General features: G+C 42.6%; 1 protein-coding gene across 3 annotated transcripts; it reads right to left on the minus strand.

The window, feature by feature from the left end:
• Positions 1–2,173: 2,173 nt before the first annotated feature.
• rnf144b (ring finger protein 144B) lies at positions 2,174–19,502 on the minus strand. 3 transcript variants are annotated; one of them, XM_083918079.1, is made up of 9 exons: positions 19,197–19,502; positions 18,373–18,788; positions 14,863–15,127; positions 13,428–13,532; positions 11,600–11,660; positions 8,785–8,998; positions 5,555–5,699; positions 5,265–5,354; positions 2,174–3,342 (listed from the first exon to the last, which is right to left on the minus strand). In XM_083918079.1, exons 3-9 carry the CDS (start codon positions 15,037–15,039, stop codon positions 3,169–3,171), a joined length of 966 nt encoding a protein of 321 aa, XP_083774205.1. In that variant the 5' UTR covers positions 15,040–15,127; positions 18,373–18,788; positions 19,197–19,502; the 3' UTR covers positions 2,174–3,168. The 3 variants fall into 3 exon arrangements, with proteins under 3 accessions (XP_083774205.1, XP_083774204.1, XP_083774206.1); XM_083918078.1 differs by lacking the exon at positions 18,373–18,788; XM_083918080.1 differs by lacking the exons at positions 18,373–18,788; positions 19,197–19,502 and adding an exon at positions 15,353–15,483.
• Positions 19,503–22,590: the final 3,088 nt, after the last annotated feature.

A 22,590-nucleotide genomic window follows, 5' to 3' on the forward strand; every position in this document is an offset into this window, starting at 1 on the left:
TACTGTACATACATACGTGTATATGATGAGGCTAACGTGTAGCCTTCTGTAGCCATATTTTCACACTACTAAATATGTATGAAATTTAAATATCTTATCATAATATACGTGAAAAATGTCCTTTTATACACAAATTCACAACCAATTTTAAATACTTGATTTATTCTGAAATATTACTTTTTTTATAATTTGATAGAATATCCACTGTGTCTATAAGGGGGAATTTTTGGGTCTATGTGAATCATACTCTGTAAAGTGCCCTGAGCTAACTTTTGTTATGATTTGGCACTATAAATAAAATTGAATTGAACTGAATTGAATACCGCTGTACTAGCATGTTTTTTAAATAACCAAGGCACTTCAACAAAAACCTTTATTTAGTGAAAAAAAAACAGTGATCAAAATGAGAGAACAGTGTTCATTGTGTCAGAAAAGAAGATTTCAACAATGTTTTCTTCCGTAGGATTCAAAAATGAACAGGAAGTTGTAGGTGCAACCAACACACCAAAGATGATTTTTCATTTCTGGATTAACGTGAACTTTCAGTTTGATTTTGAGAAGGCCTCGGCCTGCTCAGGCAAAAAGGGACGACTAGGCCCAAAGCCTGGCTGCCTTTGTCTCTGAGGGCATGGTCACAAACAAAGGCCTGCCATGCACTCTCCCCCACAGGTCACACCCAGGTGTGATTCTCCAAGGAACCCCCAAACTGTTCATTGGCTGACTTGACCTCTGGCGAGGACATCACCAGGGCCTATAAAAAGTGTAGCACACAACCTGCACTTCCTCTTTCTCCCGGATCCCTCTCTCCCGGATCTCTCTCAGACTCTTCTCTCACACTCAACTCGACGCGCTCCTGCGGATCCAGGAGACCAGCTGCCCGCTGTCCCCTCGGCCCTGGACCTGGCCTATGGCGTAGGATCACCAGCCAGGTTAACCAATCGGTTATCCTCAACTGAGCACAACAAAGAGCGATATGAGTTTCCTCTTTTGCCTAAGAGCAACAACCAACACAAGAACCTTTCTTTAACCAGCTTCCTTTCTTCAACCAGCCACTGGCATCAAGCAACGCAAAACATCTCCCATCTCATGGACTGGTAACTAATCACCAACTGGGCATTACTACATGTTATAGGACTTTATGAACAACTAGATAGAACTGTAACTTTGTCATAACCTGAATAAGAACTGGGATCTCCAGGCTGCGGGCCTTCGTGTAACTTAAATGTTCACACCTTCTCTGCAGGGGGCCAAGCCCCCACCTCTCCTCTTTGTTTTTCTCTCTCTCTCTCTCACTCTCTCTCACACACACACACACACACACACACACACACACACACACACACACACACACACACACACACACACACACACACACACACACACACACACACACACACACACACACACACACACACACACACACACACACACACACACACACACACACACACACACACACACACACACACACACACACACACACACACACACACACACACACACCTTTAGTTAGTTTATTGTGTTTTGTTTGTTAATAAATGTTTGTGTTTACCATATGTCTGTTTATTTAATATTACACAAAGATGAATGAGCCACCCTCTACTAAGAAAAGAACTTTTAAATCCTTCAACTGATTAAATTACATTTATCGGTGTTCAACCCTTAATTAGTAGTTTAATATATTACATGAGACTTTAATATTAGTTATCACTCCGTCTATGACGGTGGTGCCCCGAGGAACTCTGGTTTGACTAGAGTAATTTTTATTATTATCTTTGATAATTATTGGTGATAACTAATATTTACTTGATTAACGATAAGTTTATTGAGAATACTCAATCTCATAATCTGTGAGTCAAGGCCCTACATTTAATAGGTTCTCTGTGTGAAGTTTTTAATAAATGAAAGTTTTACAATTTTTAGTAATTTTTCTTTATTAATTTTCCTTATCAAATATTTCATTTGATAGTCACACTACTGATCCAATTAAACCTAAAGTACCTACAAAGTGTAGAGGCCACAGCTTTGAATGACTTCAGCACATCTGCACCCACAGGACATCACTAGTTTCTCACTCTGCTCTGGACCTTTGTGTGACCTTTGTTCAAAAACAAAAGCAATAAATGAACCATAAAATGATAAATATCACGAGCAAACACAACGCCAGCTGATGCATGTTCAATACAGTATGTTTATTTCAATTACAATGGCGCTTTTATAAAATATCTGATGCAGAAACATCAACAGAAATGTAGAAATGATAACAGGATACCATACACACATAAACCATAAATACACATTGACACACTTTAGAAAAGCACACACTATCCTTTAGAGCCTTTGGTCTGGAACATATGCCAGGCAGAAACAACAAACACTTCTCTGTGCACCACTGAAGCCCTATCATAGTTCATGTCAATGCAGAGTATACAGTGCACGCATGACGCCGTTTGCCCTTCCCCATTGTGAAAGAATGTTTTGCATTGTTTAGGGATACATAACCCTGTGTAATCTTGACATGAGTCCATTTCCATAATGCTAAAGTTTTTGCATAAGATAAGGATAGAATGGAAGGCAAAACAAATACAACCAAGCACCAGGCACTGTAGAGTGAGGCACTTGAGCACCTAACACCTCTGGTTTGGCTTCATGATGTCTGGCACATGAGGGTGGCATTGCACTTTGAACTGCGTGTGTGTGTGTGGGAGAGAGAGAGAGAGAGAGAGAGAGAGAGAGAGAGAGAGAGAGAGAGAGAGAGAGAGAGCGAGAGAGCGAGAGAGAGAGAGAGAGAGAGAGAGAGAGAGAGAGAGCCACAGCCCTGTCCAGGTAAACACACAGCCGCCCGCTCCGTCTCTTTACCACCTGTTGTGCATCTGAAAACAACTAGGTGAGTTACATTCATTCTCCTCACACTTCCACCATATAAAGTACACACTTACAATTCGAGAATCATTTTTGAGCAGCTCTCTCACCAACCTTTAAGGTGCAAGTCTGCAAGTCTTGTTGATCTCGACGATATTAGGGCTTCCAGTCTGTGGAGCCACAAAAAACGACTCCATTGTGTCTCCAACTTCAGTCTTTTCCACGATGGAGCACTTGCACTCTCTTGGTTTCCTCGGGCTTCATGAGACTGGCGGAGTGATCCTGGGTTGATGAGAAGAGGAGCTGCTATGACGTGGAGGAGTCGGGCTGGCTGAGGTCCTTCTTCCTCTTCTTCTTCTTTTTCTTCTTCTTCCCACTGCAGGGCTTGCAGACGCAGCATAGGATGCAGGGCGAGGCTAGCAAGAGGAGCGGAGATGTCACCAGCACGATGATGCTGACGCCCACCAGGATACCCACCACCTGAAGGACAACACAGCAACATCCTTAAAACGGCGCTCATCCATATTTTATCTTAACGCCGGATCAAATGTAGTCGTTCTACCGCACCGTTGTGGCGAAAAGAGAGCTGAGCCGGAAGGCAAAGCTCTGGATCTACCGGTCAATCTTGGTTCCTACCCTCACCTATGGTCATGAAAGCTGGGTCAGGACCCAAAGAACGGGGTTGCAGGTACAAGCGGGCAAAATGTGTTATCTCAGGAGGGGGTCTGGAGTCTCCCTTAGAGAGAGGGGGAGAAGTTCAGCCATCCGTGAGGAACTCGGAGTAGAGCCGCTGCTCCTTTGTGTTGAAAGGAGCCAGTTGAGGTGTTTTCGGCATCTAGTAAGGATGCCCCGTGGGCGCCTCCCTAGGGAGGTGTTCCCGTCATGTCCAGCTGGGAGGAGGCCTCGGGGAAGACCCAGGACCAGGTGGAGAGATTATATCTCCACACTGGCCTGGGAACGCCTCAGGATCCCCCAGTTAGAGCTGGTTAATGTGGCCCGGGAAAGGGAAGTTTGGGGTCCCCTGCTGGAGCTGCTGCCCCCGAGAACTGATCCTGGATAAGTGGCTGAAGATGAGTGAGTGAGTGATCAAATGTTTATGTGTAATGTTAAAGGGGTCCATCTTTGGGGTACCCTCTAGCTTACTGGGTAGAGCGTGCGCCCAACATCGGGGAAATGTATCACGACACACTTAAAGTTTATTTATTGACTAACTTGATTTGACAAGTTAACATCACTGTAGCAGGTTAGCAAGTTAGTTAAACAGCATATAACATAGCTGAAAAACTACCTCAAAATTGTAGTATCGCAAAACGTTGCCTTCATCCATGGAAAGGAAGATGATGCTGTTATCTTGATTCTGATTGGTCACAAGACTGGAGACGTCGCATCAAACAATGTTTTATCGAGAAGACGTCTCACTCCAGTCTGTGGGAACTTAGCCTATGTCCCATTGTCTGAATAAAAGTTAATTGTATCATGCTGGCCATTTCAAGTTGAAGTGTGTTATTATATAGCATATTAAAAACCCGCGTACTTTTGGCCATGTATTGTATACACGTTGTCGGCATTATACAAACACTGAACACTACATTTTAAATGTCCTTTCACCACCGCAGTGTTTACACGCAGATAAGAAGAAGCTACACTGGCAGAGGAATTTGTGCCGAGCTGATTGTAAAACTTGTAGGACCTGTTAGGCCAGGGCGTCACCAACTTTGTCATGAGTTGTTTTGCAAGAAACAACTGCATTGTTATTCTTGGACTCTCCAGACACTCAGTAACGCAGACACACAGTCAGAGGGTTTACTGCAAACTTGAGGCTAATCATGTGATAATGGCATCTGAGCAGGGGCCGTGGAAAGAAAGTAGGTTTAGCCGCCAATCGTTTTGTTGAACCGACAACGTCATTAGAGGGCAGGAATTTGAGATCAGCGCTGGGATTAGTTCAGATTATTGTCTGATGAAGGACTATTTGGGCACAGAGGTGGAAAACAAACCTCTAACAACGAGCTAACACAAACCTTATGGCTCTTTAAAGGAAAGTTAAGGGTTGAGTTATGCACTGTTTTCAGCTATACTAAAATTTCCAATAAAATTTGCAAGAAATGAGCCAGAATAGAAGCTTTACTGTCCTGTGTAGGTTCCTGTAATGTCCCCACTGCAGAGTATTCCAACAGTGTGATATTGATTTGACAAAAGCCAAACAGTGCAGCTGGGATAGACTCCAAAATCTTTAACATTCAATCCTGATAGTGTGATGGCACAGTTTTAGTAAAATCAGACCCATGCACGGAATAACTGACCACTCACGGATAATTGGCTCTGCAGGCTAACACATTCAGACAACGACAGTGTCATCACAACACTGAAGGGAATCCTGTGTGTCAGCTGAATGACCTCACCTGCGTTCTGTTCCACATGACGGAGGCCCTGGAGTGCCCCAGCTTGTTTCTGCATGGTCCCTTATCATAATGCCTCAGGAAGATATCACCCTGTAAATATAAAACACTCATGTTAAGACAAGAAATCGGCTATCATGCAATCACCAAGGACATTTGAAAAAAAGATAGTGAGGCAGAGGCTGAGATATTATGAGCTTGGCTGTAAAACAATAGGTGGCTAAGAAGTTACTTTTCAGCTTGTGTTAAATGCCCTGCATCACATGTGTGAGGTGCGTATGTGTGAGACTCACATCCAGATTCTGCAGACAGTACCAGCAGAAGGTGTGTTTGCAGCTCTTGCACAGCATCTGTGCACAGCCTTGGTTCCTCTCGATGTAGATTCCACACATAGGACACTGCTTGATAGGTGTGTCAGAGTTGCTGTCGGAGCGAGACCTGTTTCAGGAGAAAGACACAGGAGAGACATCACATCTGCACTTAGCGTGGCACTTTGGAGTATGGTCAATGGACTAGTATTTATCTAGTGCCTTTCTAGTATTCCCAACGCTCAAGGCGCTTTTACACTATTTGCCACATTCACCCATTCACACATATGCATACTGTGTTGGCAGAGGCTGCCACGCACCTGCCCATCAGGATCTGGTCTAATCATTCAGCGGCACATTCAGACGCTGATGGCTCAGCCTTCGGGAGCAATGTGTTGTTCAGTGTTATTCCAAAGACACTTGGACATGCCCCACTATGAGGCCATGAAAGCCTCGAGAGTCCAGAGGCCGAGTGTGAAGGCTTTATTTAGCAGCAGAGTTATGGGTCAGTGCTATTTTTGAACTGGGTTCATTATTTTGGGATTCAAAGGCATGAAGGAAGTATCCTGTACAGACAATACAGGGCCACGGAAAACAACCTGATGCTTGCCAACAAACTGCACAAGGCTGATTCTGGCCTTTTTAGACGCATTATCTTTACACCAATTTATTCATTTAGTTTGGCCGCCTGTGGGCATGACAATAAGCTGTGAACACAATTTTGACCTATTAACAATTTATAAGTTGCTATTGCTGTTGGATGGCAAACAAGGGCCCATTCACACCTTCAGCACATTAGCATTTATTTGACATAAAGTTTTTGGTAACATGAGAATAGTCCAATATTAACTCTACTTTTAGCTCTGATTTGGTCTCCACCCCCAACTTTGCCCGTTTGCCACTTGGGGCTGAGCAGGTAGCGTGGAGTGGCTTTATAGGATCTTTTTTTTTGCCTGTTACAGGAGGAAAACATGATGAGAGCAGCCAGGCTGAACCAGAACAGAAACGATGTGGGCCATAAAACAATGAGCTGGCACCACAAGTGCCTCATTAGTCATATTAAGATTAAAACATTTTTGGAGTAAAACAGGCTGTTTTACCAGCTCCTGTGCTGATAAGAGGCACTTTGAACTGGAGCCATTTACTGTACCTAAGATTATGACTGCCTTTGATAGGTAGGAACATTGCCTAAAACAATTGTATAAACTAAAATGTACCAATGTTGTTACATACAAGGAAATGGATGGCCATCCTAACAGGCTGTATGAGGTACAATGATGGGTCCTTATAGCTACAAGGTGGACAGTGAGGCAATCCGGTAAATAGTAGCCTCATCAAAGTCGATTTGAGTCCAAAAAAAGACAGCAACTAAGCGTTTACTTGAATTTTAATTTCATTGCAAGATTAATAATATGGTGTTTAAAACTGACACTTTTATCCAACCAAATGTCCAGGTATTTATATCAACAGACTGAATAGAAACACAATGGAGAGTAAAGAGAGGGTTGGATCATTTGCTTGCCCATGGGAGAAAATCATAGTTTGGTTTTGCTTGAATTTAAGAGCAATTTCATAATAAAGATAAAAGCCGTCTGCAGACTTTAAAAAAGTCATGTAAGGGCGACTGTGTTTTTACTCAGACAGCTAAGTGTTGTGATCATGGAAAAGCTATCAAGTCACTCGGTGCTTTGTAGGGGGGATTAAGAATGCAACATCCCTGTGCCAGTGCCAGGAAAATAGCACCAGAAAAATGGCCAATTAAATGCCAACGTGTGTGATGAGAAATCATTCACTGATAAATGTGAAAAACCATAACAACCTGTACCGCTTCTGTGTTGGCTGGGGAAAGAAAGGTTAGGGCAACGGGTATGTCCCTTCATGCTGATAGAAGAAGTTAACAATCCCTTGAATAATCTGATAAAAAGTAAATGTAGTTTTACAGTCATCATCAGGCTACTGTACAAAGAGCTTTGAAACGACAACTAGATCATTATGTAGGAACATAAAATGAATTAAATGAATCCACAAAATGTGAAAAAATCTTGAAAACAATACACTTGGCTAGTCAGACTTATTTCTAAAGTACTAGCTATGGCCCTGGCACAATAACATTGTGTTTGAGGACTAAACCTGCAGGATCAGAGTCAAATGTATATTACACTCTAGAGTTCAAACTTATAATATCTGCTCCATCCATCGTCCCCAGCTCACTGCAGACACCACTACTCCACTGCAGTGCACAGGCTCCTTCTGTGCTGTCCACATGGCTCGGTGCCCACCCTCCTCCTCCCTTTGGCGCATAATAATGCAATTCAAGTATAAGTCAGTGACCCCCCAATGACATCATTCAGTCTAGCAGAGCAACAGCTCGGAGCAGCACAGTAATGTAGCTGTACAACAGGGACTACACAGATGCCACTGCTGAGGAATACTACGCTATTAATCCTGAAATAATGTTTATTGTACATTTAGCTCGGGGCCTCTACTGGGACCTAAGGAACTACACAGCACATGTATAATACCTTGCCACAATAACTGTCAGGTCTTTTTTTATTCCTCATGAAAGAAAATGATGGAATTCAAACTGTTGTATGATATGTAGTTTTATCCTAAAACACTAATTAAAAAGGAATCCCTCTCAATCATCACCACTGGAAGTGTATGGTGGGCTCTGTATCTGCAGACACGCCTGTATTTTCTGTTGACTTGTTTAGAGAGGGACAGGGATGTTTCTGGGTGTTGGCAATGCCATGTGGGCGTTTAACCCCCAGCCAATGACGTGCAGGCTGACCAGCTCTCTTTGTCACACCCTACCTCCTCAGTATCAGATACTGAAGTACACAGCACAAGTGTGTCTGTCCAATGGAGCTCTAAGTTCACTCAGAATCCAACAAATTAAATTAAAAAAAGAGTTGAGCCACGCAGCACCAGCCGGGAGGGGAGAACCATTGAATGCAGTGCCTTCACTATCAATAACCAATATTATACACATTATACATTTTATTGTAATACATGCAAGAGCTTAGGGAAAGAATACATAATAGATAATAAACCCATGATTCAGCAAGCCTGATTCAGTTTGTTTGCAGCAGTAACAAGTGCTTCTTTGTATCCTCCTCACACACTCCCCCTGCTCTCAGTATCATTTTCAAAGTGCAGCACAGACTCTGTGGCTGCAGGCAGTGGGCGACTGACCGGACAGCTGGCAAACTGACCTGCTTTCATGAGAGGGGGAGGGCGACATCATGGGCTGGCGCTCAGGGCAGGTATGGCCATCCTGCCAGGGCCCTCTGCATGCGGAGCAGAAGATAGCGTGACAGGTCGGGCAGGGCACAGCAGTGGGCTGGCCCTCAGTACTCAGCTGCACACTGCACACCGCCTGGCATTCGAGCACGGGGCACCAGGCTTTACTGGGGTCCAGCTTCACATCTGCAGAAAGCAAAGTCGGGATGTGATTGTGCATTTCTGAAGCAGATATCAAGGAACTGTATATGCAGATGTTAGAAGCTAAATAACTGCATGTTTTGCTTTTCTCTAAACCCAAGTCATTCTAGTAATACTGTCTGCATCAGTAATATCAGTACAATCAGTGATGCAATTGATGCCGAACTAAACAATTAGTCAATTACTCAAAGCTGAAATGACAATAATTGTAATAATCACAAGTCATTTCTTAACTGAAAAAAAGAAACGTTCACTGGTTATAGCTTCTTCATATAATCAGTTAGCATTCATGCAATAATGTCTATAATCCCAATAAATATTTGTAAAATAAGGTAACGTACGAAAAATAAATCTCTTTTTTGTAATACCAACTAGGCACTTATCAGATTCAGTAGCACAAAAGTTAAACTGAAATAGACAACTTATTAAACAAAGAAATTCAAATCATTAACATAAGCCACTCTAGTGGCACATCAGTCCTTTGAGCTAAATTCTGTCAGCTAAACACAAAGCACAAGTATAAATAGTTAAAAGCTGTGGTTCAAGCTAAAAGCTAACATCAGCATGCAAACATTCTCATTGTGGGAGCGTTCCCCGGATCCTATGTTTTCTGCTTTGTTTGTGACAGGGGAACATCAGACCCTTTATTAAGAAAAGGTCAGATGTTCCCGCTTTTCACAGAAAGGGTCCTAAGTTCCCCGGTCTGTTATTTTGTCCACAATCAGTGTGAATTCCCAGGCAAATAGGCCTACAGTGGCGGCTGCTGGTCTTTCAAGGAGGGGAAGCTCATTTTCCCGGCCTGCATCATAAATGTGTTTGTTTATTTCTATGTAAATTCTACCCTTCGTTCCTTTTCAAGAAAATGATCTGTGACCTTGTCGTACCAACGAGGAGACTTTTCCGGGAACCGCAGAGAGACGGAACAGAGTCTCCAAACACAGCGCTAGTCGTTTTTAACAAAGACAAAGTCTCTGGGGATCGGTAAAGTCTCCGGATCAGTTTAGAACAACGGAATGGAGAACTTGGAAAATGCTCCGATGGATGTTTATTCTTCAAGATCGCTGATTCGCTCATTAAGCCTTCAATCAAAAAAGGATTCGGCCTCAGACAGCTCATCCAATCATCATGCAGAAGCCGAGTGTCCGGGCCAGCCCACTATTCTATAGACCCCCAGAGACGCTGAGCGTCCTATGGGCGGGACAAAGCCCAGCATTAATCCAATGAGCGTCTAATTTGGCTGCAGTGGAACAACCCCCTCTACGCTTCCCCATTGAAGTCAGTAGAAACTGAGCGTCCGACTGTTTAAAGCTCTGGGGAGCTGTGGGGATGAATGAGAAGGAAGTTGCTCCGGTTACCTGTGATAAATATCTGATTCTGAACTAAAGATGAAGGCTTTCTACCGTCTATTTAGTCAATGAAATGTACACACAGCAGTACATATTTTACCACTTTGTTTTTTTTTTGGGTGACATTTTAGACCTCTAGCCCGAACAAAATGCTGAATAAATCTGCGAAGGCAGAGGCTTTTGCGACCGGGTAACATAGGGATGACCCCCTCATTGTGAGCATGTTAAAAAAAAAAAAATGAAACTAACATGCTGATGTTTAGAAATATTAATCATGTTGCCCATCTTAGTTGAGTGTGTTAGCATGCTAACATTCACAAATGAGTACTAAACACAAGTACAGCTGAGGCTGACTGATTATTAGTTTTTCTGGTATGAAGACGATTCTAAAAGAAAAGTCAGAGCATCACCAAACAATTTATCCTGAGGGGGACATGAATGTGTCCAATTTATACACAGGCAAACAACCTTCTAAGTACCTTACATGGACAGAAGGATATGAATACAAATGTGCAAAAGAAATTAATCTTGCATGAAACAGAAACAAAAACTGGAGCTTTCATGATCTTTCACCAGCTTATACTTTGATTGTGATTCATAACAGAAGGAAAACACTGTTGTGAAACAGCCTGGACTTTGCACTTCTTTATGCTTCCAATATTATGAGGCTTATGATTCATGGCCGGAGTAAACAACTACTAATATTGACTTCACAGCATATTGTTACTGTGCAACTGGAAAAGACCAATATAGCTGCAAGGCAAACTAACCTCAGTTTGTAATATGTACATGTCAACAGAAGGCTATTTCAACAGTGTGTCTCTTTCTGTTCTCAGGCCTCCAATGCAAGACAGAGCTACAATCTGACTTCACAAACATTTACACAACCAAAGGTGCAGTCAGCTACATATAGGTCAAACAATAGATTTGAACCAAAACACTTGTTACTTCAGATTTAACAGAACAGTATCATCTAACTCTTGCATCATTTGTTTGTGAATTTCTTGCGGAAAATGTTGGGTTTGACTGAAGGTAATATTAAATAAAGTCACTGTTTCAGTAACCTCCTGGGTAAAACTGGACCAGGGCAGAATAAGAAAAAGCAGGAGGCCCCACATTATCCCTGGCATGTGAAGCTTAGCACTGGTGCTGCTTAAAGCAATGACACCAGCTAAAGTGTGACCTGAAATAGCCCAAGGCCTGACACCAGTCATCAGCATGCTAACGCAACGATACCTACCTCTTTCAAACTTCAGACGCTGATACAGCTCCACCTGATCCTCCGCGGCCAGGCTAGCTATCTGCAATCACACAGGACAGAGAGGAGCTTCAGTCATGTTGGGTCCACTTCGAGCTGTGACACCGCTTTTGTGTGCATGCAAGAATTTAGAAAATGAACCCGAATGGAAAACTGTCAAGATTAAAAATAGGCTATTTTGCGTAGTTACTGAGAAGCTGATACGTCAAAGTTCATGCAAGATCCACAGGTCACCTAGTCATTGGAAGGATCACAGTTTCACAGTGTGCGTTAACCCTGCCTTAAGCTTAAAGGGCTGGATGATTTTCTCCAACATGTTTTAGACGCTCATTTTTTTAGACGCTTTGCAAACTGGATATTCATCTTCTACAACAACTCCCTGGTCATTTTGGAGATATCCAAAATGCTCCACTCTGATGATTTAAGATGCTTTTCTTGCAGATATTAGACTGAATGTCACTTCCCTCTGACATTTTTACAGCTTTTTGAAAGACTCACGAGACAAGTTTTCACCACACACACACACACACACACACACACACACACACACACACACACACACACACACACACACACACACACACACACACACACACACACACACACACACACACACACACACACACACACACACACACACACACACACACACACACACACACACACACACACACACACACACACACACACACACACACACACACACACACACACAGTGGCTCGCAAGATTTGTTTTCACAGGGCAACCACGCAAGAATCAGGACACCATAGATACCGTGGCTTCTACTATTCTACGTAACTGTGGTTATGGCAAAATAGGTTAATCCCAACATCCCCACCTGGGTTACAACCCGGGATAAATGCACACCAATTACCCAGTGCTTAGAGTCCCTGGAAGTGTGCCATTCACATTGAAATCGTCTCCTGTCTGACCTGTGTTCACCGAACCATTCGACCTGGGTCAACGCAGGTTAACCCTTTCAAACACAAAATGAACCCTGGTTCAACCATGGTCGAGCCCTCTGTGTGAAAGAGCTCAGACACCTCTGTAGATTGTGAATAGCCACTGAGAGAAAAAAGCAGTTGATCGCAACATCTTCTGAATAAAAAAATGCTGCCAAACAACAATTATTATGCCATTCTCATGTTGCAGTTAAAGCGGCAAGATTACACCCGTATGTGATCAATAACAAAGATGTTGCAAAAATCTACAAATACAGAATATTTTAATTTTTTTTAAGGCCAGCAAGCTTGAGAAAAATCTTCATGTCTTCCTCCAAAGTTAAGGCTAAAGAGTGCACTGCATGTTACTTGCCTCCAGTAATATTTTCTGTATGTCAGTGTCGGCCTAAATTCCCTACTGGAAAGCGGAATAGGAATTCAACATTGACAGGAGTCCAGTGAGTAGTATTTACAGTTGTACGTTGAAAGAAAAACATTACGACTGAGGAGCAGAAGTTCCATTTGTTTGTGAATCAGCAGTTGAAGCGGTCTGGTATCTATGATGGGGGACAGCTCATGGAGTTTCACTTTCTGAGTGACTGCTCACATTACCTCATCTTACTCTTCACACTCAAATAATTCCCTCAGAAATGTCATTATGGCTGCTGGGTACACAGCACTTTCACAACACTTAATAGAAGTTAAGCCAGCCCACACAAAAGCGAAAATCCAATTTCATATATGTAAAATATATATTCCAAAAACGTTTGCATACACAGGTTTTTAGTTCAACATTAGTTTTGAATTTTCTGATCTTTTTTTGGATTCACTCATGACCTACATATCACTGGTTTTAAGCAGGGCATACCTCGGAGACCAGGAGCACTCCAGTCTTTTGGCAAGCCATATCTGGGCAGGTGATGGGTGCCCCCCCACCCTCCACGATGGCCAGCTGAACATACTGCTCCAAACACTGGAGAGGGGGAAATAACACAGCAGCATTCCACTGCATATTGAATGGAACAGAGAGAATTGTACAATAGTGGCTTAGTGAAAAGTAATATGTTCTACAGTATATCATGTTCATACATGTTATCTTTAGTGTCCACCATAGGCGAGAAATATTACACAACACATCAAAAACATGACAATCTACTCATGACAGCAGAGGGAAATGATCAGTTGTACAAACAGGGTAAACTAAATGTCACTTAAACATGAGTTCCTTCTCCTCATTGACACCTCAAAAGTCATATGTTGCCTCAGCCATGAAATATGGAAGGAGAGGAGGAACTATGTAAACATTGCGCAAAGGCAGACAGTTTTGAGGAACAGAAAATGAAAACATTCATGTGTCACTTTTCTGTGGAAAGCAAATAAATCGCAGTAATGGAATGTGTTTTTTTGACTCATTTGTATGCGAACACTGCTTATTATGTGTTTATCGTGAGCTTTTTTCATAAACCAAGACGTACTGTTCATCCAAAAACTGAGCTTTGTGTGTGTGTGGGTGTGTGTGTGTGTGTGTTTACGTACATGTGCGTGTGTGTTTTATCTGTGTGACCTTGTGCAACAGTGACAACTTAGCTACCTTGAACAGAGATTAACACCTGCAACTATTTAGCAACTGTTGTGTGTCAGGTGCCATGACAACAGGCTCATATCAGACTGGAACAGTGGAGCAGTAGACCGCCGGGCTTCTGTTATAAACCATACAGCTCTATATTCTAGTTACAGCACTTCTTCACTCATATAAAGATTGAAAAATCTTTGTGAATTCCAAGAAATTGTTTCAAAAATGCTAAAATGCCATTTCCCAGCTTAGGATCCATAAAGTATTTCTATTCTATTCTATTCTATTTTAACTGTCGAGACAAAGAAAACTAAATGTAAGAGCAAGCCAGTCCTGTGTTGAAACCACTTAATTTCAGTAGAGATGTAACATGCAAGATTCGCCAAAATAATGATCTATTTTAAGACCTTAAGCAGGAAGTGGTGCCGCAAAAAAAAGGAGCATCCCATTCCAAGTCATTTAAAGGTTGGAAATTTGCCTAAATGACCAAAGGAAAGTTTATTGTTGGATCACTTTTGTGAAATCTTCACCGCATACAGAAACTGACTCAAAGCACAAGCAATGAGTGGAGGATAATCATACTTGCATTTAATCTAAATATAGCCTGGAGGCACCCTACTCGGTTTCAGAAACTAAGGTTCACATGTTTGATCTCAGCGTCATTGGGCAACCCTGGATATGAGCATTATCTACTGTAAAGGTGTGAGAGAAACTGTTTGTCTTTCCTTACCGCTGTGCAGAAGACACAGCTGCAGCGCTGCAGCTCCCTGGTGGCTGCAGACGGCTGCTCGCTGAGGCACAGCTTACAGAAGGTCACAGGCCCCGGCTGGGGGTTATCACCAGCCCGAGGGGACCCCGGTGCCGAGTCCCTGGCTTCCCGGCTCAGTGTGGGACTCCTGTTGGCCATGGTGGGGGCAGTGCAGGCAGGGAAGGAGGAATCAGGCTGCTTCTAGCCCTTCTGCTGGGGATGGAGGGGAGCTACAGCCTCCATATTCCTGGAAGCAGAAACAGCACTTATTTTAGTCTTATCGCTGTAGGTGTAATACTTTTCTTCTTCTTTGCTACAATTCAATTAATTTTATTTACAGTGCCAAATCATAACAAGGGTTATCTCAGGACACTTTACAGAGTAGGCTGAATACACTCTATGACTTATTTATCATTTACATAGACCCAACAATTCCCCCGTAGAGTACGACGGCAACAAAAACCTTCCTTACAGTTCACACAACCACTGCCGGGCCTTCTGACGACACTGCAACCTGTTTCTGGAACCTGCCATCTCTTCTGGTAACTGGTTTACCAACTCTGATGACTTCACCCTGTCCCTGAGGCATTGCTTGGTCTTGTCTTGTTACCCGAGAGATGAATGAGTCACTGTTTAAAGCTGCGTGGTGCATGAAGTAAAACATAATTATAAGTAATTGCCGCAGTATTATTGATTAGTCATCTTGTCGTTTTTTGAGCAAAGTCCAACGTGTGTGTTTACAGAGTCTACAGTTATTGACCAGCTCCTCGTTCAGTCTGACAGCAGGAATGGATTGTCGATCGTTTTAGGAACATGCTAAATGCACACCACCTACAGGTGGTAGAACGAGGGAGGCTCACTCACATGACATTAATGTTTTTTTAAAAGCTTTTCACATAAATTGACTTGAGATTAATCAGATCAGCTCTGTGTGGCTGCATGCACGTGTAAGCAGAGCATGCAAAGCTTTGAGTTCACATTGGCCTTCTAACACGCTCATAATGACACGCTAAAATACTCATGATCAGCAGATATCTTTACCATATTCACTGTCTTAGTTTAGCATATTAGCATGCTAACAATTGCCAATTTGCACTTAAGACTAGAGCTGCAGCGATTAATCAATCAGCTGTCAACTATTAAATGCATTGCCAAGTGTTTTGATAATAAATCAATCAATCCTTTTGAGTCATTTTTTTAAAGAAAAGGTCAAAATGCTGATTCCAGCTTGTGAGTATCTTCTGGTTCCTTTCCTCCTCTATGACAGTAAACTGAATATATTTGACTTGTGGACAAAACAAGACATGTGAGGACGCCATCTTGAGCTTTTAAAAACACTGATCCACTTTATAGACCAAACAACTTAACAATCCATTAATCAAGAAACTGATCGACAGATTCATTGATAGTAAAAAGAATTGTCAGTTGAAGCCCCACTAAAGGCAGATAAGGCTAGATGAAAGGTCTGAAGATCACCAGAGGTATTATAATAAACATAATAAATATATTGAGATATACAGAAACGTGTGTACCAAATTTCATGGCAATCTATTCAGTTGTCAAGACATTTTACCTAAGCTTTGCCACAAATTTTAAAAATTCTGAAAAAAGTCACTAGGATTCATCCTCTTGGCACCATGAATGTCTGCGCAAAGCTGCGTGTCAATCCATGCAATAGTTGTTGAAATGTTTTAGTTTGGATCATAGTCTTTAAGGAATTGGCCAACAGACAACAAATATACTAATAAACTATATTTCACAAAATCTGTTAAATCCTGGCATCAAGCATGAATGTCAGCTGTGACCTTTCAGTATCAGACATTATGCACTGGTTGCATATTCTGGGGTAGGAGGACAGAGTTGGGTTCATAAGAACCTAATCTGGTGTTTAAGGGTAACAAAGTCACCAAACCCAAAAACCATCCCTTTAGTTCTAACCAATCCCAAAAGCAGGAGTAATAAACCCATAATCTGGGATTTCCGATTAATCCCGTTGATAACAGTGGTTGGACACAGAAAGGGGTCACACAGGAAACTGTGGTGTTAAAACCACACTGTGCAGCCTGAGCGCCTGTTGAAATCACACTTTATCCCACACACAATGTTCTCTATTTCAGCAGGCTGTTACAGTTGGCAGCAAACTTTGGGGCTGCTAGATCAATACAGCCACCACCACCACCACCAGTGTCCTACATTTTTTCAGGGATGGCTTTTTATTTTGTACAACCAGCAGCGCGGCACACATGCAGAAGACTGAGAGTGGAGCCTGTGAAGCAGTGCACCTTGGTATTTCTGCATAGTCACGATGTATCCTCCTGCACTGCTTTTAGACAGGCAGGCTGAGCCAGCTGCAGCCGTCATCCCACAGTTCTGTCAGCCTGTCCTGTCCTGTCCAAACATGAGCAGCCCCATGCTCTCACAGGGGAAATAACAGGTCTCTGTGCAGCCGACTTGCTCAAATGTGTATTTAATAACATGTTAAGCCTTTCATTCCTTAACAACGTGAATGTTTACAGGAACCTGACATTTACTAGGTAACCATCTGCCTATAAATGAGGCTGGTGGAAGTGTTTTTGATCTCAGAACTACAGGCCAGTGTCATCCACCTTTGATATGAGGCCCTGTGATTGACTATGAACTGTAGAATTGATCAATATCTCATGGCTGTCTGATTCTAAAGTATTGCCGTCAACAGATTTAAGTTTGCATGAATGAGTTTGAGGAGTAACCCATAGACTAAATATTGTTTTAGAGGCAGCTCCCTCTGAATGTTTGCATATGGGACTAAACCTGAATATATTAGATGTCCAAACTGTTTCTTTCCACAAGCAGTGATGGCTTTAAAAAAGGCACTTTCATTTTGTGTGGACCTTTTTTTTGTACAGCTTTAACCTATACGATTTAATATGGCATTGATGGATTTTTTGTTTTTGAAATAAGGCACTTTAATTTTGCAGACTTTTTATTGTACAGCATTATACCTGAAATTGGTTGTGGCACAGATTGATTGATTGTTTGTTTGTTTTTGATTTTGAAATGTTGACGGTGCACTGTCTGTCTTGCACATTTTTTGCCAATGTGGTTTTCATATCACAAATCATCAAATGGCCGGTAAGCTTAAACTTGAATACAAAATGCTGACAAACTGAAGTTTTAATACAAAATGTATCACTATCAATCAATTTCAATTCAATTACAGTGCCAAATCATAACAAAAGTTATCTCAGGACACTTTACAGAGTAGGTATAGACCACACTCTATGACTTATTTATGATTTACAGAGACCCAACAATTCCCCCGTAGAGTACAGTGGCAACGAAAACCTTCCCTATAACAGGCAGGAACGTGGGACAGACCCAGCTCTGTGGAGGACCCACATCTGTCTTGACAAAATCATCTTAAAAAGAATAATACATTTACATTTGATACATTTCCTTGCAGGAATCATCCCAAAGGGCTCAATAAAGAGAAGTCTATTAGTATAGGCCTACCTCTGACTGCAGTCCCTGCTCCCGATCAAGCAGTTACAGATGAGAATAAGTTAGAGCTATTCATGAATCAAAACGCCCCCAGTGTGCAACAACATGTAACAGTTGTGAGGTGCAGAGCCCACTCAGTGATTAGCAGTCCTCATGGATCAAGGTCTAGATGGCATTCCATCCGGGGCGGGGGTGGGGGCGGGGGGGTGTCAAAGCATCATTGTTGGTCAGAGAGTCAGAAAGGGAGAACCAGATCTGCCCGGTGAAAAGCTGCTGCTCCCTTTACACACGCTGCCACTGTGTTGGGGAGGAGGCAGCTGGGTCTGGTGCTCTGGGAGAGGGTAGCAGAACTCATTTATCCAGCTGCAAACACTCCCTGTCTGTCGTTTTGGATTCCTGGCCTGATAACTGGTGTTTTTGGGAGATAGCTTAAAACAAGAGGACATAAAGTTGAAACAGCAATATGAGGAAAATGATGGAGTGGGAAAATAAAAAGCTTCATATCCAGTTCATCTGTTTAATCACAATAAGTGTGGTGGGTATGGCACTAGATTGCAGTGATTTAAAGGTATATTCCTAAAGTAATAGTCCTTGCTATGACATCTGCATCACCCTGATACTAACCACAGTGTACTGTCTCATGTGTTACAGTAGCCTACATTCAAACGGCACACATGAAAAGTGACACTTGCATCCATGTCAAGGTTGAATCCTCGTCTGGGTCAGAACTCTGACGCATAGACGGTATGACATCATCAGGTGTAAATGTGTGTGGTAATGGGTGGTCTGTAGGATGCAGACAGAAGCCATATGAGCAGAGAACAGGGGACACCTACCTTGCCTGTGGTGGACCGCTGGGTGTAGGAGCTGCCTGAGTCTAGATCCAGATCCAGAGCCGCAGTGCTCTCGCTGTGGCACGGGCACATGTGTGGATACGGTCCGCTGTCCTAACAACCTTCGCTGGCACCGCCTAAGTCCACTGTCGCCTTGCTACGACCTCTCTCACACACGCCCCGGGCTTAAAGAGAAACTAAAAACATATCTAGACGTCCTGCTCGCCCCTATTCTGCGTGTGTGTGTGTGTGTGTGTGTGTGTGTGTGTGTGCGTGTGTGTGTGTGTGTGTGTGTGCCCTGCTCCTGCGCTTGTTTCCATCCAGGAAGCTGCGCCCGCTCTCTGTTCAGCTCCACTCTTGACTGCTCCTGCTGGTTAGTTCACTGGATCCATGCTGCTTTCACATGCAGTCGGACAAATGGCTATCACGCCACCGGCTGCAAAGGGACAGCTGATAGAGCCCCGATACAGTGACAATAGTAAAAGGTTATCAGACAAGTCAAAAATGTAACTTAATAAATAATAATAATATAAAAATATCAACTGACGGGATTTTAAAGGAAAGTGCAAAGCTTTTTACAAGTCATGTCAATTATTTTGGTTACTAACAGCAGTGATGTAGGCCTGTTCAGTAGGCTACTCTGGCATACTTTAAACATGTACGAGTTTCCCCCCTTCATAGATGCAGAGAAACAGTGCTGTGTGGGTTTGGCCTGGGTTCAGACCTTACTTACTGATACTGGCATCCTAACTGTGGTTTCTAGGTTAAAAACACAGACAGGTTCATGTTTCATCCTGAGACCGATGCTGTGGTCCTGCATGACGCTTCCTGCTACTTCAATAACTATTAGTCATTTATTCTGTCACTAGTTTTAGAAATTATAAATTATAAAATTTGTAGCCATAAAAACACCATCAGTGGTATGTCATGCTGTATCGTAGCTGCTATTGCCCCTACTCATCATTTTTGTCATAATTATTTTCATTTTCATGTTCTGTCACCTTGGATGTGCCGGTTCCTGCTGTTCTACTATGCAGACTGCCATAACATGTGGGTCATGTTCACATTACTATAGATATTGTTATAGTTACTGTTACTCGCTGGCTGCTTGCATCTCTGGATTGTGTCAGTCTCTCTGTCTTTTGTCTATCTTTGTGTTTCTCTCTTTCTCTCTCCTTTTCTTCGTCCCCAACCGGTGCAGACAGATGTCCGTCCTCCACAGAGCTGGGTCTGTCCGACGTTCCTGCCTGTTATAGGGAAGGTTTTCGTTGCCACCGTACTCTATGGGGGAATTGCTGGGTCTATGCCTACTCTGTAAAGTGTCCTGAGATAACTTTGGTTATGATTTGGCGCTCTAAATAAAAATTGAATTGAATTGAATTGAAATTGAATACCTGACTGCTGTCACAGTACCGCTGGCCTCCAGTGATGCCTCCCACACCATCACTGACCCACCGCCAAACTGGTCATGCTGGATGATGTTACAGGCAACATATAATATAAAAGTATAATATTATCCCTCCTTTAGGTGACTTGTGCCATAAACTCCTGGGCCCTATTTCAGATCGATAAAGAATGAAAGTGATGCTTTTCCATTAAAAAATATATTAAGTCTGAATTAATATTTAAACTTTTTTTTTTGATGGGTTTGACAATGACTTTCTGTCACGTTCTGTTTCCATTGTAGCAGGCAATAGCGTTGGGCGTTGCTGGTTGCCAGGGTTGTCTGTTGTTGCTACAGAAACTCATATTTCGGAGTGAGCAGCATCGTGGTGCAGCTGCAGAATGAAGTTTGAAATCATCTGCATACGGTCTGAACTGTTTTTACAGCATTTCACTAACTGTTGAAGCCTCTGAAATAAAGCTACTAATGCTGAGCAAAGATTCAAATACATATTTAAATAAATGATCACCTCAATGTGTCAGTTACGTCTCTATGTTATACAACTATATTCTTAAATGATGAGTTCATAGAGAACGCTGAATAAAACATTATGGTGTTAACCCTTCTTGCTCTTTTCTTTAAAGATAAATGTGCACAGTCTGCATACATGCATTCATATCTATACATCCAAAAATGGAGGCTCTGCCTTTCAGTTACCTGTTACCATGGTGATTCATAGAATCAGAGCTCCAATGATGATGGCTTTTCATGTTCAGGTTCAACCTCCTCAGAGGTGAATGGACTGACTGATCAGCTGTTCTGGAAGGGAAAACTCAGAGATCCATCTGAGGATAGATGGAGTCAGAGGTCAGGCTCAGGCTCAGGCTCACAGTCTGTTCGAGCTGCTCTCTGAATTAGGGCCTGTTATAATTGCTTTGCTAATTTGCTTCTGATTCGCAAGACTTGACTTGTAAATCACCCAAAACACTTAAAACACCTGACTGGAACTAATTAGTAGTCTACATTTGAAATAGATAGTTGATTTTGACATGATCATATTTCTACAAAAGTATGACATTTTAAATGTTGCATCATAATTCTAAAATAGGCTTTGTGGACAGCTTAATCAACTCATGTCCAAGAGTAGACACTGTTCAAAAGGCTCAAGTAATGTGAGTGAGCATGGACAGTGGGGTTCAACGTGTTGCCTCTACAGTGGCTCTGAAGTGCAAATGTCATTTGTTGTTGTGTTTTCTGATTTGCTGTCCTGTTTTTCTGTTTGCTGTTTTGATTTGCAGCTCAGGGCCACCACACACACACACACACACACACACACACACCTTTTCATGTTCAGCTCCCCGGGACATGAAGAGCACGGCTGCCTGTTGAGTTTCAGTTTCTGATTGTTTCAGGTGATGTTCATTTGTTTTTATGTAAAGAATGAAGGCCTGCTATCGTTCCGTTGGTGATTTACACAGTAGGCTGGCAGCCTTTAGCTGCGTTGTGTGTGTAACCTGCAGAATGGCTGCCGTAGCTGTTAACCTATATCACATAGCTAACATACAACCACCACTCTCTACCTAGCTACATGGCCAACTGCAGAGTCTGAGCCTGAGCCTGAATCTGCAGCACATGCATGAGGAAGAGATATGGCAACACCACTTAGCCAGTCAAGATGCACGCACAACCGCATGAACACAGTCTATGGAGTTTTGCATTTTGTGAAGAAAAAAAAATGATGGCCATTAAAGAAATGTAGTGGAGTCAAAGTAAAAAAGTTTACCACAAAACAAAATACTGCTACTAAATGATGCTTTGGGACGGCAGCTCAGTCCAAGGGTGAGTCGGCGAGGAACCGGAGGGTCACCGGTTCGAGTCTCTGTGTGGACCGTGAATGGAGCGTGGACTGGTGGCTGGAAAGGTGCCAGTTCATCTCCTGGGCATTCCCGAGGTGCTGCTGAGCAAGGCTCGCTCTGACATCTCTCCATTAATTACATGTATATAGGTCCTGTT

Source organism: Echiichthys vipera, assembly GCF_963691815.1.
Source record: "Echiichthys vipera genome assembly, chromosome: 8".
NCBI lineage: Eukaryota > Metazoa > Chordata > Actinopteri > Perciformes > Trachinidae > Echiichthys > Echiichthys vipera.

Bases quoted from the DNA above. Each gene is read 5' to 3' on its own strand.
- rnf144b (XM_083918078.1), bottom strand. From the start codon at position 15,039: ATGGCCAACAGGAGTCCCACACTGAGCCGGGAAGCCAGGGACTCGGCA. The intron at 11,661-13,427 runs GTATGCCCTGCT...GTGTGATTGCAG, and splicing joins GAGTGCTCCTGGTCTCCGAG to ATAGCTAGCCTGGCCGCGGA. The intron at 3,343-5,264 runs GTGAGGTCATTC...GTTGTCCTTCAG, and splicing joins TCATGTGGAACAGAACGCAG to GTGGTGGGTATCCTGGTGGG.